Consider the following 19,347-nt stretch of genomic DNA (forward strand, 5'->3'; position numbering starts at 1 on the left):
GCCGAGTACTTCAACTAAAGGTCAATTAGAGTTTACATCTGACAAAACGAGCGGCATTTGGCTTTGATCTGCGTGCACTTCAATTCGACGGTGAAGGTTCGATTCAGCCCTGACTAGAATTCCAGAATTCCATTCGAGAATTTCCTGATATTTTTTGTGAGCGATTAGGATTACTTAAAAACTTTCAACATAAAATTAAACTCAAGCCCAAAAGTAAACCCATTGTGCATAAAACCAGACCTATTCCACACTTGCTGAAGCAGCTATTAAAAAAGGAATTAGAAAAATTAGAGTCACAAGGAATTATCCAACCCATTGAATGCTCCGAGTGGTTGGCCCCCATTGTGGTGGCCAAGAAAAGCAATAACAATGAAATCAGAATTTGTGTAGACTTAAGAGACCTAAACAAGAATATTTGGGTTGAGCGGCATCCTCTTCCAAGAATACACGAAATACTGAGCACTATGGGGGAAGCTTCATACTTTTCTGTACTAGACCGCTCGAGTGCAGATCATCAAGTCGAATTGCACCCAGAGTCCAAATGGCTAACAGCATTCACCACTCCATTTGGATCTTACATGTTCAACAGGATGCCCTTCGGTCTAGCATCAGCTGCAGCGGTTTTCCAAACGATCATGCAAAACATCCTAGGTAGTGTATCCAATACGTTTTATTTCCAGGATGATGTACTTATATATGGTGCAACAGAAACGGAGCATGATAAAATACTTAGAGTTATCCTAGAAAAGTTAAAAGCAGCAGGTCTCACATTAAAGAAAGAGAAGTGCAGAATGAAAGTAAATTTGGTGGAGTACTTAGGGCATGTTATATCCAAGGATGGCTTTAAACCCAAAGTTTCACTCGTTGACGCAGTAATGAATGCCAGTGCACCAAAAAACAAAGATGAGCTGAGGTCCTTCCTTGGCGAATTTATGGCCAAGTACGTAAAAAAAATTTCAAAGGTCTCGGCAGATCTTAGAGAACTGTTGAAAAATAAGGTTCCTTATGAGTGGAACGAGAGCCATGACAAAGCGTTTAAGGAAATCAAAACAGCCATTGTAAATGCTCCATATTTGTGTAATTTTGACCACCGTAGAAAAACCTTCCTCACAACCGATGCCAGCAAGTTAGGCCTGGGGGCAACCTTATCGCAGATTATTGATGGGGAGGAAAGGATAGTAGCATTCGCTTCAAGAACCTTAAACAAGGCGGAGGCTAACTATTCAGTAATTGAAAGGGAGACCCTCGCATGCTTCTGGGCGGTAAAACATTTAAATTTGTTGCTGTGGGGCGCTCAATTCACATTACGCTCTGACCATAAACCGTTGGTATATATATTTTCCACCAAGGGGTTTAATAATATCACACCCCGGATAGCTAGATGGATTCTAGCTTTGGAAAATTTCTGCTTCTCAGTGGTGTATCTACCAGGAAATAAAAACTGTGCAGCTGATTTCCTCTCAAGAACCCCGTTAGACTGTATAGAAATTTTTTACGCTTTAGAATACTCTATTTTACCGGTTGACTTACCATCCATAAGTGATGAGGAGTGGAAATCTGCTTCCCAACAAGACAATTCCTTGGCGCTGTTAAGGAGGAAGGCGAGAGAGGGATGGCCCGGGAATAAAAAAGATGTAGAGGACATCATCAAGGAATATTGGGAGGTAAGATTGGAGATTAATGAGAAAGACAATTATATTCTAAGGAATGACAAAATCATACCTCCTAGTAATCTCAGACTTAAGATTATCAAACTTGCTCACGAGGGTCATCTTGGAAGAAGTCTTACTAAAGCCCGAGTAAGAGAAAGATTCTGGTTTCCAAACATGGATTCTATGATTGAGGATGAAGTTAAAGAATGCTCCTGTTGTGCTCTAAGTGACAAGTCAAAGGTAATACGCAAGACACCCATTTCCCCAGTACAGATTCCTGCCAAGCCATGGGTTAAATTAGCGTTAGACATCATTGGACCCCTTAATTATACGGGTCTACCTACAAGATTTGCGATTGTTCTTATTAACTACCAATCGCATTGGATCACAGCAAAGTTAGTTAACCTTGTTACCACAGAATCAGTCATCAACTTCTTGAAAAATGTATTTAGTATAGAAGGAATTCCAGAAGTTCTCATAATGGACAATGGGGTCCAATTAACTTCAAGCTCAATGAAGCAGTTCCTGGATTCAATCGGGGTAAAACATCACACCACAGCTTTATATTGTCCCAGAGCCAATGGCTTAGCAGAACGGGCCAATAGAATGATAAAAGAATGTATCCAATTGGCAAGTATTAACAAATTGAATATTGAAAATGCCATTAGAGAAATGTTATGGGCATATCATACCAACTCCAACTCGATTACAAAGATCTCACCGTTCTCAGCATTACGAGGCAGAGAACCATGTACTAAATTCTATCCCTCATGGTTGGGTGGGGGCAGACGGTGTAAGAATACATTTCCAACTGTTAGTACAAAGGTAGTGAAGCACCAGGAAGGTTATAAGGAAAGATAGAATACCAAATTTGGAGTTAAAGGACAATGCTGGAAAGTGGGGGGTAAAGTCATGATCAGAAAATCAATTGGTTATTCGGGAGGCGGGTGGAAGGATACTAAATTCATGGGTCCATTTTGCATTTCAGAGGTAAAGAAGAATGTTGTTATTTTAGAAAATGGACAGTGCTGGAGCATGGACAGGGTTGCAAGATATGTTCCTTTTACTGCCAAGGTCACAGACAAGAATTCTACATGGAAGGAACCAACGCGGATGGAGATCAGGGACAATGTACTGAGGACTCCAAGTAGTCGGATGACCAAACCTCCGGTGTGGAGTAAGGATTACATCAAATAGTCAACAGTTGGTGAATCTCGGTTATTCAAGGAATTATTACTTTGTTAAATATAAACTATCCCTTCCAAAGTAAATTCCCTCCCCCATTGGTTGGACATTTTATTGTGCGAGGAAGATGTGTTGTAATTTAGTCAATTTATAAGTTAGTAATTATGTGTATATAGTTCATGAACATACGGTCATTAGATAAATATAATTCTTGTGTTATTAACGTTCTTGGCAACATAATGTTTAGATATGGGTAGGATGTAGTTCTTAATGGTATAGTCCGCCCTCCCCTATGTGGGAGATTGAGGATGGAATGTTCGGGAGGTGGTAGGGACCTGGAGTGCATGATAGAATGTTGAGAGTTGACAGAGATGGTGGTGACGGAAGGCACAGAGTGGAGAAGAAGCAATAAAGTCTGTTCTTGAAGTAAAGAAGACTGGAGTGGACTTTGTAATAGTATTGCATCAACAACCGAGGCTTTCGTACCTCACTTTATAGACACTAAACCGCCCGGCCAAGTACCACGCATCAGGGGTGAGACAAATGCATTTTAGTGTGGCGGTCCATACCACCGCACTAAAATGCAAAGTCACGCATTTATAGGGTCGATAGCGCTGAGGTGCAGATGCAAGTGGGTCGGAGCTCTGCCCAAGCACTGCATGATGAGCAACCTGCGTGCGCCTCCGACAGAGTGCGCAACTGCCTCAGGTGGTGCCTGTTCAGGACTCTCGTCATGGCTGCGACTCACTCAGGTCTGTGTGAATCATTGTGCTTTTCTGATTTTAATACCAGTATGTTGCTGATGAGGTGCTAAGCAGCCTGCACAAGGTGCTTATCCGTGCATTGCCGCTCTGCAGATGGCACACAGAAACACGTTCACGTCCGTTACACTCCGATGGGAGCAAAGTTACATCGACTGCGCCTTCTATTCACCACTGCCAAATCTCAACTTCCCATTACAACCTGCTGAAATGTAAATAAACATCCAGCAGTAAAGAGATCTTAACGGAAATAACATTTTTACTTCATTTTGTTGATTTTGTACCACAAAGCAATGATTAGTACACATGGGCGGGGTGACTCGAGACTTAGAGCCACTGTTGTGCAATGCAACTGTAGCTATGTGTGAACTTGACAGTAGCGGGCACTGAGGCGCGCCGGATCCGAGGCGGTCGCTCAGTCAGCTATTAATGACGATTTTCTTAGAAAAGTGACTGAGCTAAGTCTTTTTTTAAATATTGGTGCTCTGCAGCAGTTTTAAGATCTTCTTAGAGTTTCTCGTTCCTCAAATGGGTGTAATGTCTGATATTTAAATGGTTCCCTTGTCTACATTGCTTTATTTTTCTCTGAATAAAGTGTCACTGATAGTTGTTGAAATGTCACTCATAATTACGCTGAAATTATGAAAATGTCAGACAACGCCATCGGAATCCTTGGCTACTACGACTAAACCCGGCTTCCAAACGTAGTCACAACCTCTCCATGCACTGTAGACCAAGACAAGGATGTGCTCTCCCGCTGGCCCGGGCAGCATCGCCCTAGTGTGCACAAAACCAAGTTTTGAAGAGAACAAGGACACTTCCAGACCCAAGCACTAGATGGCAGGATTGCGCAAAGCAAGTGACTCTAGACCGATTCCATCCCCACAAACTCCTCTGAGGGACCCCGTTGCCTCGGCCGGGGAGTAGTTATGGACTCACCCTTCTAAAGGAAGACGTACCACAGAAAGAAGGCTTGAGGAAGTAAAGCTCTTACCTTTAGGAGACGTTTGAGATTTGGAGAAAGGGCGCGTCGAGCTGGACTGTTTTTCAAAACTGAGACTGCTCTCCAGGTCTGAAATGACCTCAGCGGCGGGCGGGGGAGGCCTGCGAAGCCAAGCACAGGGTCAGCAAGAGAGCTCACGAGGTTAGTGCATCACATCTCTGCAAACACTCATCTCTTGGTGAGAAATATCTGGGGCAAGGCACATGCAGTGGAGTAACAAAACCTCAGCAGGCCTATCTGCAATGAATGCTGATGGGGCTGACCCACAATGCCCCCCTGCCACCTTGCACAAGTAGTTACCTTTGCCTCCTGCATTCACATCATCAACAGGAGATTCCATGATCGGTTTAGCGCCAAAGAGAAACACATTATGTTTTTAGATGAGCGCGCTCTAGCTACATGCACACAAATAATCCATTCAGATTCATGTTTTTTTTATTACCCTATTTATGCTTGTATTAACAAAATGTAACTTTAGTGCCCGCTGAATGACCCCCTCACTGACGCCTAAATGGGGGATTCGCTCTGTGAGGGATGTGCAGATTCAAACTAAATCTGGTCACCAACAGGTTAAGATTAGGAAGGTTATTTCTATTTGGAAAGAGGGCAAGTTCAGCGACCGTAGACTGGCGGAGCTCCCACTCTGAGCCTGACCGCTCCCCTTCCCGTTTAGTGCCTTATTCTGAGCGCCCAGGGGAAGCACTAGTTTACCTGTGATGAATGTGCCCTCCCCTGAAATTCACTTCTAGGGACACCGATGACAGTCTGGCTACTGGTATTTAAACATCTCATATAACAGAAATGCATTGTGAAAAGAATGCACAGGTATGTAATGGCCCACCCAGTGATGGGCGACGTGTGTAACTGTTGTTTTGCGTCCAATGCAGAAGTTTACTGGCCACCAGAACATGAAGTGCTACATTTAAAGCGGGAGAAGCGCAAACAAGCCTCCTGCACATTTTGGACAGTTAGGGTCTCATTAGAAATCTGGTGGTCAGACAAGCCAACCGCCAAACTCGCAGGGGTGAGGCGGCCATCAACCCCGGCTGCCTCACCCCCCTGCCATATTATTACATTCCCACCATTTAGCCCGGCAGGAACAGTGCTATGGGATTGCTCTCGGCTTCAAGTCGAGGCCAATACCGTAACACTACAGCACCATCAGAATGCGCACTGTCTGTCAAGCCGACAGTGGGCATTCCAGGGGTGCTAGCAGGGGGGCCCCTGCACTGCCCATGCCATGGGCACTGCAGCCCCCCCCCATGGACCCCTGCACAGCCTTTGCACCAGCCTTTCTATAACAGCTGAACCGCCACGGAAGACTGGCAGAAAGAGGACTCATGCTCCGCACGGTGGTGTTGGATTCAGCACAGCCGTGGCCGAGCATGAGACAGACTGCCGTCAGCCCATCAGGAACCAGGCTTCTGGCGGGGCCAGTGGTCCCTTGGTGGTCTGACAGCCAGGGTCCTAATGTGGTGGTGAAACTGCATGTAGTGTGGCAGCCCGACCACCATCGCAAGTCTGGCCGTCATTGGACCACATGTCTCATTATGAGGCCCTTGGTCCTGATAAGGACATTATAAGTTCTGGATGAGTCAAAATGCACAGCATAACCTGAACTGCAACAGCTACTCTTGCTTGGAACCTGGAACTTGAAACCTCAGGGGTGCCTGGAGATAAGAGCTTAATTTAATGATCTCATGGCCTAATGCACTATTCAACGTTTTTCTGTCTTTTACTTCTTTGTCTCGGGGGGGGCAATGTTCTATATCATTAGGCGCTGAACTCTTTAATTGCCCAATGTATAGAGGATGCTTACTGAAGGAATTTTCTGTTTAAATTAAAATGTTAGAGATGTTGCATTTGATCTATAGGATAATATGATAAGTTTATAATGTGAAATGTATATAAAAAAATATTCATGCGAGATAAGTATGCAAAGCTAAGAATTGAAATGATGGAAGACATACAGACTTTCAAAGTGCAAAAGGTACCAGCCTCAAGGTGGTGCAATTAAGGTCAACAGCAGAAAAAATCTATTAGGTTGAACAATGGTTTTGCTGTTTGAACCTTCTATAATCACAAGCTCCACATTATTTCATCAACTTTTGGTTAGGTCTGGATATTTTGGTGGCAAATTCTAATTTTACTTTTGGGGGCCTGCTAGAGGCAAAGCCAGCAGTAATGCTCACAGATGGGTATCAATCAATTTTTTTGTACCAGATTTAGCATCCCTGGTAGGAGACACTTAATATATATATATTTTTTTTTAAATCGGATTGCTGTTTGTATCATCTACTGCTTTATGAATAAATGATGAGCTGATCCATTGTCCGGTGGAGAAACCTCTTTAACATCTGTTTGTGTTTTAGCCATTTCAATAGTTGCTCATAACTTTTCATCATACTATCTGAATGTAAATGCATTCCCTGCTCTTCTTGGTGTATTAAAAGGCCAATCTCTTACAGCTCAAATTGTGCTGTGTGTACACCTGGTTTAATATTCTCAACAATCTCAGCTTTATGCTTCCCTCCTGTTTGTTTTAGCATCTTCTTGTATGAGCTTAGTGTCAACAAAATGAACCAGAGACTCAATTTCCACTTTTAAAAGTTTTATTTTTTTTTCAACAAAATTCTGAATGAAGGCTTCAACATTGGTGTAAGGTGTCTTAGACTTTATTTTCCCAAACTGCGTATCATGATGAAGTAGCCATAACTAGAAATCACAGAGGAAATTCAAACTACAATACTGTGGACAAATGCCATAAGTGTTAGAATTTTGCCAGAGGAAAATAAATTGCCTGCATTGATGTTTGACCATTTATTCAGTACTGATCAATTTCATAATGCCATTACCCTGAACACAGGAAGGGAGAAGCCCTACATAAAAAGCGCTATAGTGAATGTTTACGTTTATAACACATTAGAGGCACTTTTTTCACAATGAAGCAGAATCCGCTCAGCCACTTTCCAGAAGTAGAGAAGAAACAGGGCCCTCTAGAATGGCGATTGTAGACAGAGTGCAAGGAAAGATGGGTGCACAAGGATTTAATGGAAAAGAGTATATAGGGCTTGGACGAGTAAATTACAGGTAGGACGCTGTGGGATGTGAAGATCAGGGAGTGAAAGATGTACCCAAGCAAGTCCGAGGAATCTCCATCCCCCTCCATTTACCAACTTGGGCTTCCCACTACAACTCCAGAATATCAATAGTTTTGGGCAGCAGTTGTTTGGCTTCGGATTACTGCAAGGAGATGTGGTTTGGAACATTCACTTGAGTGTAGAAAGAATTTCTTACCGTGAAGGTTTATCGTTTCGCGATCTCGGGTGTTCTTGGCGGTCTCTCGATCGCGAGTGTCCATGTTCATTTACTTCAAGCTGAAAAACATGAGCCGGTGGGTCTGGGGTGGAACAGCATGAGCACATTAAGTAACATGTTTTAGGATCACCTCTCCAGGCCTTCGAAACACTGGCCAAGCCCACGTAATTTAATCAAGTACCAAAATCGTTAGCACCAGTTAAATTTGGACTAGACCACATTATCTTCCCATTGTTTCCTTGGAACAACTCCAACCAACTACTCTTTCTCTTGTATTACTCAAGATTGGGGTGAAGAGATCTCATTGGCGGGGCAGCTAGCGGTGCTAAAAGGCACAGGCCGGAGTACTCTACTCATAAAACATCAAGAACGATTAGGACAAATGTCCCCGTTCCTCACGCTCTCTACATTCAACAAACCACAAACTTCCATCTGCACGGCACGTAATACTGCACCTCAGCCAAGAACTAACACAACTTTGATCTCTTAGCCTGAACAAGGGAAATTGGCTTATCCCAGTGACTAACTTCAATACATTCAGATGGGCACCCAAGTTCCTCCTTTGACATTACTTTCAGGGCTCTGCATCCATGGCAAAAACGCTACATCAGTTGAAGAAGCAATGGAACTATGCTGGGTGGAGAGTCTACAGTAGTAGGACATTTAAGAATAAGAAGTCAAGTTGAAAAATTAACAAACCATAGTTTAAAAATGTTTTTTTTAAATCAGTATTGATTTTCATGCAGTGATTAATTTGGTCTTTAAGATTGTTTACTGATATGCACTGTTCGTAGTGGAAGGTAAGCATTTGCACATTTGCAATAGACCTTACATTTGAGACACTCAACACCAAAGGGTTCTGCATACACAGAAAAGTGAGTGACCACAGAAATAGTGCTCTATTCTTGCTCTCAGAGAATAAGTCCAACCTATTGCCTCTATCCTGGATTAATCTTGCCTTACTCATCCCTACTACCTTGAACATAAGCCACTGCACACAGTGTCCATCTAGGAAGTCTGCCTACAATAACTTCAGATTCAGCTGTACACTTTAAAAATGCCTTATACCGCAATCCTGTACAGTCTTGTCTTTTAAGGAAACTATTTCTTTAGAATTTCATACATCAAATGGCTTTTTTTTTTAGCACGATTATAAATGTTTATTTACAGATCACTGAAATCTGGATACCAGAATTTAAGAACAAACATAAGTCTGAGTCGTCCACGAAAAGCTTTCCACAATATGCCACTACGGAAGAGTAAAACCAAAAGTCAGGTAACAGGACTGAAAGGAGAGTCCTATTGGTTTTGCGAATGCGTGTTACTATTTCAACCCTGCCTCGCAGCCACAGACAGAGCCGTGTCAAATGAGTAAAATCATTCTGGCTCTCCATGATCATCACGACTCCAATTATCATCTTCAACCTTGTTATTAAAAACTCTCAAGTATTTTGAGACCCTCCTTGTGTTATGCCCAAGTAGATTAGGTTTTGTGGTATGTTCCGACATGGCTAAGGCCTCACATCTGTCTCTCTAAATCATATATTCAGAAAAATGTGAGAAGCACTGTAGGCGTAGTGGTAGGAAAATTTAAGGTGCAGTGAGTTGAAGAAATCTCGTTCCCAAAAATCTCTCTGAAAAGCATATTGCTGCAGAAAATAGTTCCAGGGCAACAAGAAGCAGAAGAGGGGGTGCGAGGAACCTTGACATGAACCTCTACAGATCTGGAATGGTCGAGAGAAGGCCACCCCACATTTCACATATGCAGTCTGAGCTATAAATTGTCATTTAACCTTGCAATAAACTCATGTCCAAGGCAGGCTTCCTTAAGTCCTACAACACATAATCACACGTAATGCACACAAATGATTCTACACAAAGTGAATAAGCAATGTTTTCGGACGGATTATCCCATGCTGTCCACATTTGGTGGTCCAAGATTCTATGATTTTTTTTTTTTTTTTTTTTAAAGCATCTGCCAGAAATGAAGCAGATTTGCGAATCAAACCAGAAAGGGGATATCTATGCTGAGTCTTTTGGCCAGAATATCTGATTGGATTTTAATCTTTGCATTAATCAGGGCTATGGAGCAATAGTTGCTACACTTAACCCGTGTTTTCCTATAGCGGGTTGGGCGGTTTATTACACCTTTGTCGGAAATAAGGCCGAAACCGTGGATGATTGCACATACATTGGGATTAGTTGTTTAGTCATGGACTAAAGTCATCTAGGGCAGCAGTTCCCAACCTGTGGTTAAGGCGAGTTTTAATGCTAGCAGAATGCTCCCTGGTTAAATGCAACACATGCATAAGCATGAACGCAATATCTTACAAAATACAATGTACACACAAAAAATGCACCTAAAAAAAAAAAAAAAAAAAAAAAAAAAAAAAAAAACATGTTTTGCTAAAATGTCATACAGTTTTAAATATAATTTCTAATTTTGTAAATCATGTTTGATGCCTGCCAACATATAACAAATAAAGATAAAAAATGGGAACTGTACAAATCAGCGTAAAAGTATTATGAGCAACAGTATGTGCAACATAAAAATAAATTAACAGGTCGTGATTCTCAATTAAAGTCAAAAAAGTGTCCCAGTAGCTATATGGCCTTTCTTAGTGCAGACTTACAACCTTCGGGAGTTCACAAGGGTTAACAGAAGTAGCCATGAGAGCCATACTCAAGTAAACTACTGAGAACTCCAGTGTCAAATTGAGCAAACCTATACATATGTACATTTGCTAATGTGAAGATCAACCTAACAACATTCACTTTCCCACTATCCCCTTTTTCTACATGTAGGAAGCGGGCTCTTTATATAGTGGACAAAAAAAGCACATCATGTAAAGAGTCCAAGCAAACCCCAAAGGAACTACACAGGCACAAATGTCACCCCAAAAGCTGTCTTTTGTGGTAGTGTGGGTGAGCAGTTAAGTGGATCGGAGGGAACTGCTAAGTATTTAATGCACACACAAAGGCAATCAGTGAAACACACAATAAAGAAATCTGACCCCAATTTATAAAAGTTACACATACTTTAATATAAATTAAGATGCCAAGCTCTCCGGAATCAGGTGAGTACTTTTCGAATTATGATTTTTTTTCAGTTTTCACAAGTTGACTGCAATTTTTGGGTGCAGTAATGTTATCCTATGGGGGAAAACATGTATTGCTTTCAGGTATTTAACAGCGACTTACAGGACTGTTCTCCAGGACTTAAGGAGAGTATGGGGCAAGGTCCAATGCCACACTAACGGGTCAACTCAGGAGGTTCTGGGGCAATCAGGTGCAGAGGTGTGTTACGGCTTTGGGTGAACTGTTTATTTAAAAGGGGGAACGGTCCGTTCAGGAAGTTGCTGCAAGCTGGGACTGGGGTGGGGTGGGGAGCGGCTTTCTGGAGGAACCCACAGGGTGCTTGACCCTTGAGGTCCTCTGGAGTCTAGGGACACCATTGGTCCACTTCTCCTAGGGCTGTGGAGCTTGGGTGCAGTGGTGTCTTGGCATCAGATCCGGTGCTGGAGTTACTAGCAGTTGGAGGAGGCCTGCAGAGGAGGCTGCAGACAGCGACGGAAGCCAAGACTGGCCAAAATCAAGGGTGGGTTCACCTCCAGAGCATCTCAGGACCCCGTGGGCACCATCAACTCCCTCAGACTTGGGCTGTGGGACTAAGGAGCTTTGAGGTGTCAGGTTACGGCGGTCTGGGACTTGCTCTGGGTCTTGGTGACCTGGTGAAGAGTGGAAATGGGGCAGTAGGGCCTCTTGCCTCACTGGTCTCGTGGATCCGGACATCCTGACATCCCTAGACTGTAGGTCTGCCTTGGTGCTGTTGGAATCAGGATTTGACCGTCAACAAGCCTTTATTGCTGCAATTGGTCCAGTATCCCAGGTATGGGTGCAGGGAGCCTTTGGGTGAGGACAGCATCTCAAGACTTCAGTGAAGTGGTGGGGTTGATGTCCTGGGCTCCAATGAGTCTTCTCCTGGCTCACTGATCCCATGGAGGGGCCGATGGCCAACGAGGAAAAGTACCAGACTTTACAAGCATTGCCTGCAGATGCAGGGAAGCAGCTCCTCTACTCCAAAGGAGACTCTCTGGCGATTGCTGAAGCGCTGCCACCTCTCCAGGTTTCTTGGAGTCTGAACAGCAGCAGTGCAAGTTTGTATCTTTGAGGGTTGGGTGCAGCAGGCAGGCTGGCAGGATTGGTGCCAAGTCATTAGTGTTCCTCCGTTCTCGGGTCAGCAGTCTGATTCTGCCCACTCCTTTTGTGTCCATTGAAATCTGAAGTCGAGGTATCAGGGGTCCCCCAAAATACTGAATTTACAGGTGTGTAGTAACCCATGGGCTACCAACTCCTCAGGTCACCGTGCCCCCAGATGACCACTGTTCCAGAATTCATAAAATCCAACACACACAATAAGGTGGAATTCCTAATTTTGTGTTCACTTCAGGCGGTCACCCTAGAGGCGTGTCCAGCATGCAAGTGCAACACGCCTCCTGCATAGCTAATTTTCCCCCATCTGTACAGAAACTGATCTCTGGTTTTAGCCGGCATGCCAGTCAGTCAGCACACCAGTAGTTGGTTGGTTTTCAGGGGGCACCTCTAATGTACCCTTTGGGTGCATATGTTAATAAATCCAACACTGGAATTAGTGCGGGTTTATTAATATGAGGTATTTGAAACCATACACCATAGGTTTCACTGGAGCCATTAAGTAGCTGGGGAACTTGTTTTTACCAGTGCCCAGGTCATACCTTGGTACATACCTTAAGATGGCTTCCCTGTTCCCTTGTACTGTTGGTAATTGAATGACTAGAACCGGAGCATATCTGGCCATGCAGATGTAATATAATTCACTCTGCCTTAGGGTTGTAAGGCCTGTGGAAGGGTGACTTACAAGTATTACATGCACTGTTAGGGGACCCGGCGCATAAGTGTGTGCTGCGTTTTCACTTTTTTAGAAATTCATCACGCAGCTTGAAGTGGCGGTCTGTATGGGTTTGGTCCCTTAGAGTGGATCAAGCTATGCGGCAGCTCTTAGGGACCCTTTTTAGTATGTATGCCCTAGGCACCACTTACTAGTGGCTTACAGAGGTGCTAAGTGTCTGGCCACCTGGGCATCAAGTGACCAGGGGTCTCGTTTTTTGGGGAAGAAACACTGGCACTAGGGCCTGGTTAACAGGAATGCAGCCAAAACCCAGGTTCCTACACTACACGATGGAAAAGGTTTTACCCCCGCCCCTTCAAACCTTCACAGTCTGTTAGAGATAGCAGAGGACTGAATACCCTTAAAATGTTAGTCTGAGAGAGGGCAAAGCCCCACAGGGCTCATCACTACCAAAGCTACTGCTGCCCACCTACGTCTGTATGTAGATCTGTGGAAAGGAGGCAGAATCCAGACTTTCCTAGAATCCAAGCCTGGTGTAATGGGAGGACTGTCAACCATTCCCAAGGATGACCTGCTCACTGCTGATGTACCAGTCACTGTGGGTGGGTCTCTTCTCCAGGTTCACACGCAGTACATCCTTTGGCCAGGCACAAACGAGATCACTTTGTTTCAGGAAACTAATGGAACTGAGATGACACCCACCAACATGGAATGGTTGGAATGGCTGATATTACCTTTGCAGAATCTGCAAGTTTCTAAAACTAGGCAATCTTTTAGCTAGAGGACAATTACACCAGAGGAGGAAAATTAAAGCATAATTACATTCCAGTCGTCTGGTGGTCTCTTTTCCTGAGATGGCTTTTCACACGATTTTTGTTTCCTGTACGCTTTCTTCTCTCGCTCCATAAACAACCGAGCAATCTCCTACAACAAAATAACACAACCATTATTAAGTTCCAGGTCACTTCTTTGTTGAAGAGTATAAAGGTAATTTTGATCCTAGAACTACTTCAACTAAAGTTAATCCTGAGACGACTTTCAATACCAATTAAGTACATTCCAGGACAGGAAGGAGGTCAGGCTGCATTGTGAACTGAGAGAATGCGAAGCAGACATTTGGGACAGAAGTCTGCATGTCCTGGAAAAGAAGCATCACCTTGCCCTGTACAACTGTCTGGCATACTTATGTGTTTCCACTAGTGGAATTGACAAACAGCCATTTAGTTGGGGGATTGCAACATATTCTCAAGACACATGAAATGTACAAACAACGCATTTTTACAGCTTTATACCAATGAACTGTTAAGACCATATTATCAACTTCTGCCTACATACCAATGAAACTAGATGTTCAGATTTCTGCCAAGATAACATCTTCGATGCAGGTAGGGTTCATGATGGCAACACCACCGACAACTTTCTTTAAAGAAACTTTAGAGTTATTCACTTATGTTAGTAGTTCCACTTAGCACCTGTTCATCCCGGAATATGATTTTCACAGAATGTTTCACACCCTTTGTGTGGCAATTAGTCAAAAACTTCGTAGCATCTCTACCATTTCTTTACAATAAAAATAGTTTTGCTTCTCCCCCATACCCTCCCCACCCCCAGCATTCATGCGGAGAAGACGGTCACTGGTTGTAGGCAGAAAACACATTTGTCACTTAGTCCATTACTGGTTCTAAAGTGCTGCGTCCACATTTGCAGGGTCCAATAGCAGTGGAACACTACTAAAATAAATAAAAAATATAAATAAAATAATTACCTGCAACACTAGTTCTCCTTTAAAGAGATCATAATTAAATTCACAGACACTAGAATATTTCTGCCCAAGTGGAGAAAGTTAACTTGGAAAGTAGTTGTGGCTCAGTAGGACCTTGGGGTTTTTCCTGAAAGGATTTGCCTCTCTCTCTCTCTGAAGGGATGAAATTACTTTGTGTTGAGTGCTTCATGTTGGGATTGTGGTCTTTCTGGCTGCCTTACAGTGGCAGTGAAATGTGTCCTTTATGTGAGAGTGCATCCTAATAAGCCCAAATACCAAAACACAATTTTCCGCTTTGGTAAGCCTGTATAGAGACAGTATCTCTTTGTTCAGAGGGTTGTGTATTCCTTTTTCCAACAACATCAACATCAGCAATTTCTCACTACGGTGGCAAGGGTTCGTTAACTTTTTCATGGTGATCTTAAATAGAATTCTAGTTCTTGTGGAGTAAAGATGGAATATGAAACTATTGCTATCTGGGGGCTCTTTCATGCTTGATCACAAAGCACTAAGAAGAGAATTTCATTAGGATTTGCCCATTTTCAAAGTTAGTTGTAGAAAAACTTCTTAAACAACAGTTGCTTTTTTCCCCTACAATGGAAGCACAATTTTTGTGTATCTATGGGATTCAATCAGAACCAATGGACAGAAAGAGGCAAGAAAACATCTTTTATCATGAGAGTGCTGCATGTCAGTTTCCCTTATCCAGCACTGACATCACGCATCTCTTGTGAATGCTCTTTCGCATCCGACGCATTAAGTGCATTTACACAGAACTTTCCAAGTCCAATGCCTTTACTTTGCGGATGTGCATGCAGAGGTCCCCAACAGAAGAGTTCCGTTCAAGCCCAACTCATTATCCACTTCAGGACTGTGTTATAGCTCAAAGTACAGACCAGTAAGTGCACACAGGCTTAGTGCAGCGGAAATCATGGCACCTGCGTGGAAAAGCGTGCAAGATCAGAAAATGAAATCAGTGTTCATCTCAAACTAGTGCACTCAGGAGCAACAACGTTGTAATACGGTCTTACACCTATATATAGACCACTACAGATCACCATGGTAAGTAGTCTTGCTTTCAGAATAGTAAATCTACACTTTTGGCACCGGCTCACCTTGACAATATTTAAGTAGTTAACATGTGGAAGTCAATATCATAGACTTCAATATTGTGACATACAATCATTAATGCTTAAGTGAGTCTCACTAATTTTATTCATCACCTCTCTCAGTGATATATGCCATTCGGTAAACCAACACTATGGAAAAATTAAGAACCTAACATCTTTAGAATAGCTTATCTCAAAATAATCAGCACATTTCATTAACTACAGACAGTAGACGTACTGTACTTCTGCAATTTTGGGACTAAAACCTAAATCCATTGTGATATCACCTAATGATAACTAAAATCCAACTATGTTGTCATCTAGTCACTTTTAGTGTTTAGCAAAACACAGAACCAACCGCCTGCTTGATGTGGGCATTCCAGTTGCCAAGCGAGGGCTCATTTACTTCTAGTATATCAACCGAAGGATGGACTCATGGGATGGATAGGTAGATCAGCATCGAGGATCTGAACATTTTCTGGGGCATCAGAGCAGCTAAGTAGTATGCTGCATTAGAAATGCTGATAAAGAGGTTTTACAGGACAGTAAATTGTGTAAAGTCAAAAGGGTTTATTTACGAGTTTGCAAATGTAAAGGCAGACACCTGCAAAGTGAGCATTGAAGACAAGTCCTTCCGTGGAGACATACTCATCTTTAGTTACGTTTCTTGAGATTCTCAACAAAACCCAGGTGTTGTATTCGGAATGGACCTTAGGCAGGAGATTTGGGGTGAATCCCTAATTCCACATACATTTTAAAAAATTTTGTGAGAGGAATGATTTTTCCTGGTGCTCCAAATGCCTTTCCACTAAACATTACACATGAGACAAATTTCAAATGCAAACTGATCGTCCCTAAAATCTACTCCTATAAAGTACCTACTAATGTACGCCAGTGCTATAAAAAAACTATCATATTAATAACTATCACTCAATGCCGGGCTTGAGAGTGAGTTACTACAAACTAAACCACATGAAAATGTTATTGCTCGTCCGCGATTGTACAGTCAGTGCTCATATATATCCAGGGAGGTCTTCCTCTAGTCTGCAAGGTCCCACTCTGAAGTTATAGATCGAATGTTCCAATAATCATCCGTCCATCCTCCAGAGCTCAGCCTAACCCTGCAACAGGACATTTCTATAACATCACTGTTCTAAGACTGATGTGGAACAATGGGGTGAGAAACAAGCAGATGAGAATAAACACCCTCTCACACTTGGAGAAGATTGGCCTTGCTTTTGAAAGTGACTGCAAAAAGACTTAAAATATAGGCCACAAAAATAGCAGTCATGCATATATTTGTTCTTACAAAGTAATCAACTGTACCTAGGTCCACTATCCAGCATTTTGTCCCAAATATGTCATGTGTGGAGTTTCAGATTGTTTGTAAGGAGTTATTTAAGGTCTAGGTTTCACAAGGAACAAACTACTTGATATGGAGGCAAAACATCAGTATGAGTTTCAGAAGAAGAATTTAGAAATGGAGAAAGAAGCAGGTGGGAAGCTGTTGGTAAAAAAAAAAAAAAAAAAAAATTAAAAAAAAAAAATTAAAAAAAAAAAAAAAAAAAAAAAAAACACACACTATTCAACTTAGGCATCCAATATAAAAAACAAAAAAACAAAAGCTACGGCAAAGCCAATAGGTCTTGCCTATGAAAAAGCTATTGGCTTTGCCAATGTGTTTTAGCTAGGTTGTACACCAGCGTGGTTGCTGTTGAGCATGGCTAACAACTGAGGGCACAGAAGGGAGTGGTGTGGAGTGGCATAGAGCGGAGTGGTGTGGAGTGGCATAGAGCAGAGTGTTGTGGAGAGTCATGGAGTGGTGTAGAGTGTTGTGAAATGGGTAGAGTGTTGGGAAGTGTAGAAGGATAGAGTGGTGTACAGTGGCATGGATGGAGTAGAGTGGGTTTGAGTGGAAGGTCGTAAAGTGTTGTACAGTGGAGTGGCACAGTGTCGTGGAGTGGCATAAAGTGCCACTGAGTAGAGTGGCATAAGGCGGACTACAGTGTTGTAGTGTAGATTGGAGTTAAGTGCCATGGAGTAGATGGAGCTGCATACAGTGGAGTACAGTGTCATAGTGTACAGGCGTTAAACTTTCAGAGTGGTGTGGCATAATGTGGAATAGAGTGTCACAGAACGGAGCTACATTGAATGCTGTGGAGAAAGTGTAGTGGAGGAGCATAGTGTGTCAAGGAGTGGAGTGAAATAGTGTAGTAAAGTGGCACTAAGTGGCATAGAGGGACTAGAGTGCGGTATATAGTGTTGTGCAGTGGCATAGAGTGGAGTAGATGGTCGTAGAGTGGAGTGGCACAGAGTGGAGAAGAATCAAGTCAGTGGATTTTCATAGCATAGAGTGTCAGAGTGGAGTGTTGTGGAGTGAACTGTCAGAGTGGAGTACAGTGGAATGTCAGAGTACAGTGTCACAGTGGAGTATTGCAGAGTGCAGTGGAGAAGAGTGGAGTGGCATAGATTGTTGTAGAGTGTGGTGTCAGAGTGGAGCGTCATACAGTGAAGTGGCATATAGGGGGTCATTCCGACCCTGGCGGTAAAATCCGCCAGGGCCGGGGACCGCGGATGCACCGCCAACAGGCTGGCGGTGCATCCCGGGGCATTCTGACCGCGGCGGTACAGCCGTGGTCAGAAACGGGAAACCGGCGGGGTACCGCCGGTTCCCCGTTGCCCTGGGGAATCCTCCACGGCGGCGCAGCTTGCTGCGCCGCCATGGGGATTCCGACCCCCTTACCGCCATCCTGTTCCTGGCGGTTTTGGCCGCCAGAAACAGGATGGCGGTAAGGGGTGTCGTGGGGCCCCTGGGGGCCCCTGCAGTGCCCATGCCAATTGCATGGGCACTGCAGGGGCCCCCGTAACAGGGCCCCACCAAGATTTTCAGTGTCTGCCGTGCAGACACTGAAAATCGCGACGGGTGCAACTGCACCCGTCGCACCCTTTCCACTCCGCCGGCTCCATTCGGAGCCGGCATCCTCGTGGAAGGGGGTTTCCCGCTGGGCTGGCGGGCGGCCTTCTGGCGGTCGCCCGCCAGCCCAGCGGGAAAATCAGAATTACCGCGGTGGTCTTTTGACCGCGCAGCGGTATTCTGACGGCGGTACTTTGGCGGGCGGCCTCCGCCGCCCGCCAAAGTCAGAATGACCCCCATAGTGTCAGAGTGAAGCGGCACAGAGTGGCATAGGGTGGCGTGATGAAGAGTGGAGTAGTGCGTCATACATTAAAGTGAAGCAACAGTGACATAAAGGAAGTTTCTTAGAATGTCAGAGTAGTGTCGAAGAGCGGCACAGGGTGGAGTACAGAGTGGGAGCGTGGAAGGACAAAGTATCATACAGTGGAGTAGAGTAGTGCAGCATAGAGTGGAATAAAGTGTCATAGAATGGCGTGGAGTAGAATGGAGAGTCGAGTAGCTTGTCGTAGAGTGTTGTGTCACAGAGCAGGGTACGATGGCATAGAGTGGTGCGGTGCAGAGTGGAGAGTCAGGGTAGAGGGGCATAGAGTGGTGGCATTTTGTATATTAGAGAGGCATGTCGGAGCGCGCAGATTGTTTTGGATTGGCGTGGGGCAGGTTGCAGTGAAGCAGTTTGTTTTGGATTAGGCGAGGCAGAAAGTTTGGGATTGCAGCAATGAGTGTGGCAGAAATATTTTGGATTTGAGTGGGGTGGG

General features: G+C 43.8%; 1 protein-coding gene across 2 annotated transcripts in view; it reads right to left on the bottom strand.

Moving 5' to 3' along the window:
• The window catches only part of CCDC50 (coiled-coil domain containing 50), an 83,948-nt gene that overhangs the window by 17,168 nt on the left and 47,433 nt on the right, over positions 1 to 19,347 (bottom strand). For both annotated transcript variants that reach the window (XM_069212775.1, XM_069212774.1), the window contains 3 exons: positions 13,630 to 13,731; positions 7,899 to 7,978; positions 4,593 to 4,702 (listed from right to left, as the gene is read on the bottom strand). In XM_069212775.1, coding sequence (XP_069068876.1) covers positions 4,593 to 4,702; positions 7,899 to 7,978; positions 13,630 to 13,731 — 292 coding nt within the window. The remainder of the gene's footprint in view (positions 1 to 4,592; positions 4,703 to 7,898; positions 7,979 to 13,629; positions 13,732 to 19,347) is intronic.

Source organism: Pleurodeles waltl, chromosome 11 (genome assembly GCF_031143425.1).
Source record: "Pleurodeles waltl isolate 20211129_DDA chromosome 11, aPleWal1.hap1.20221129, whole genome shotgun sequence".
Taxonomy (NCBI): Eukaryota; Metazoa; Chordata; class Amphibia; order Caudata; family Salamandridae; genus Pleurodeles; species Pleurodeles waltl.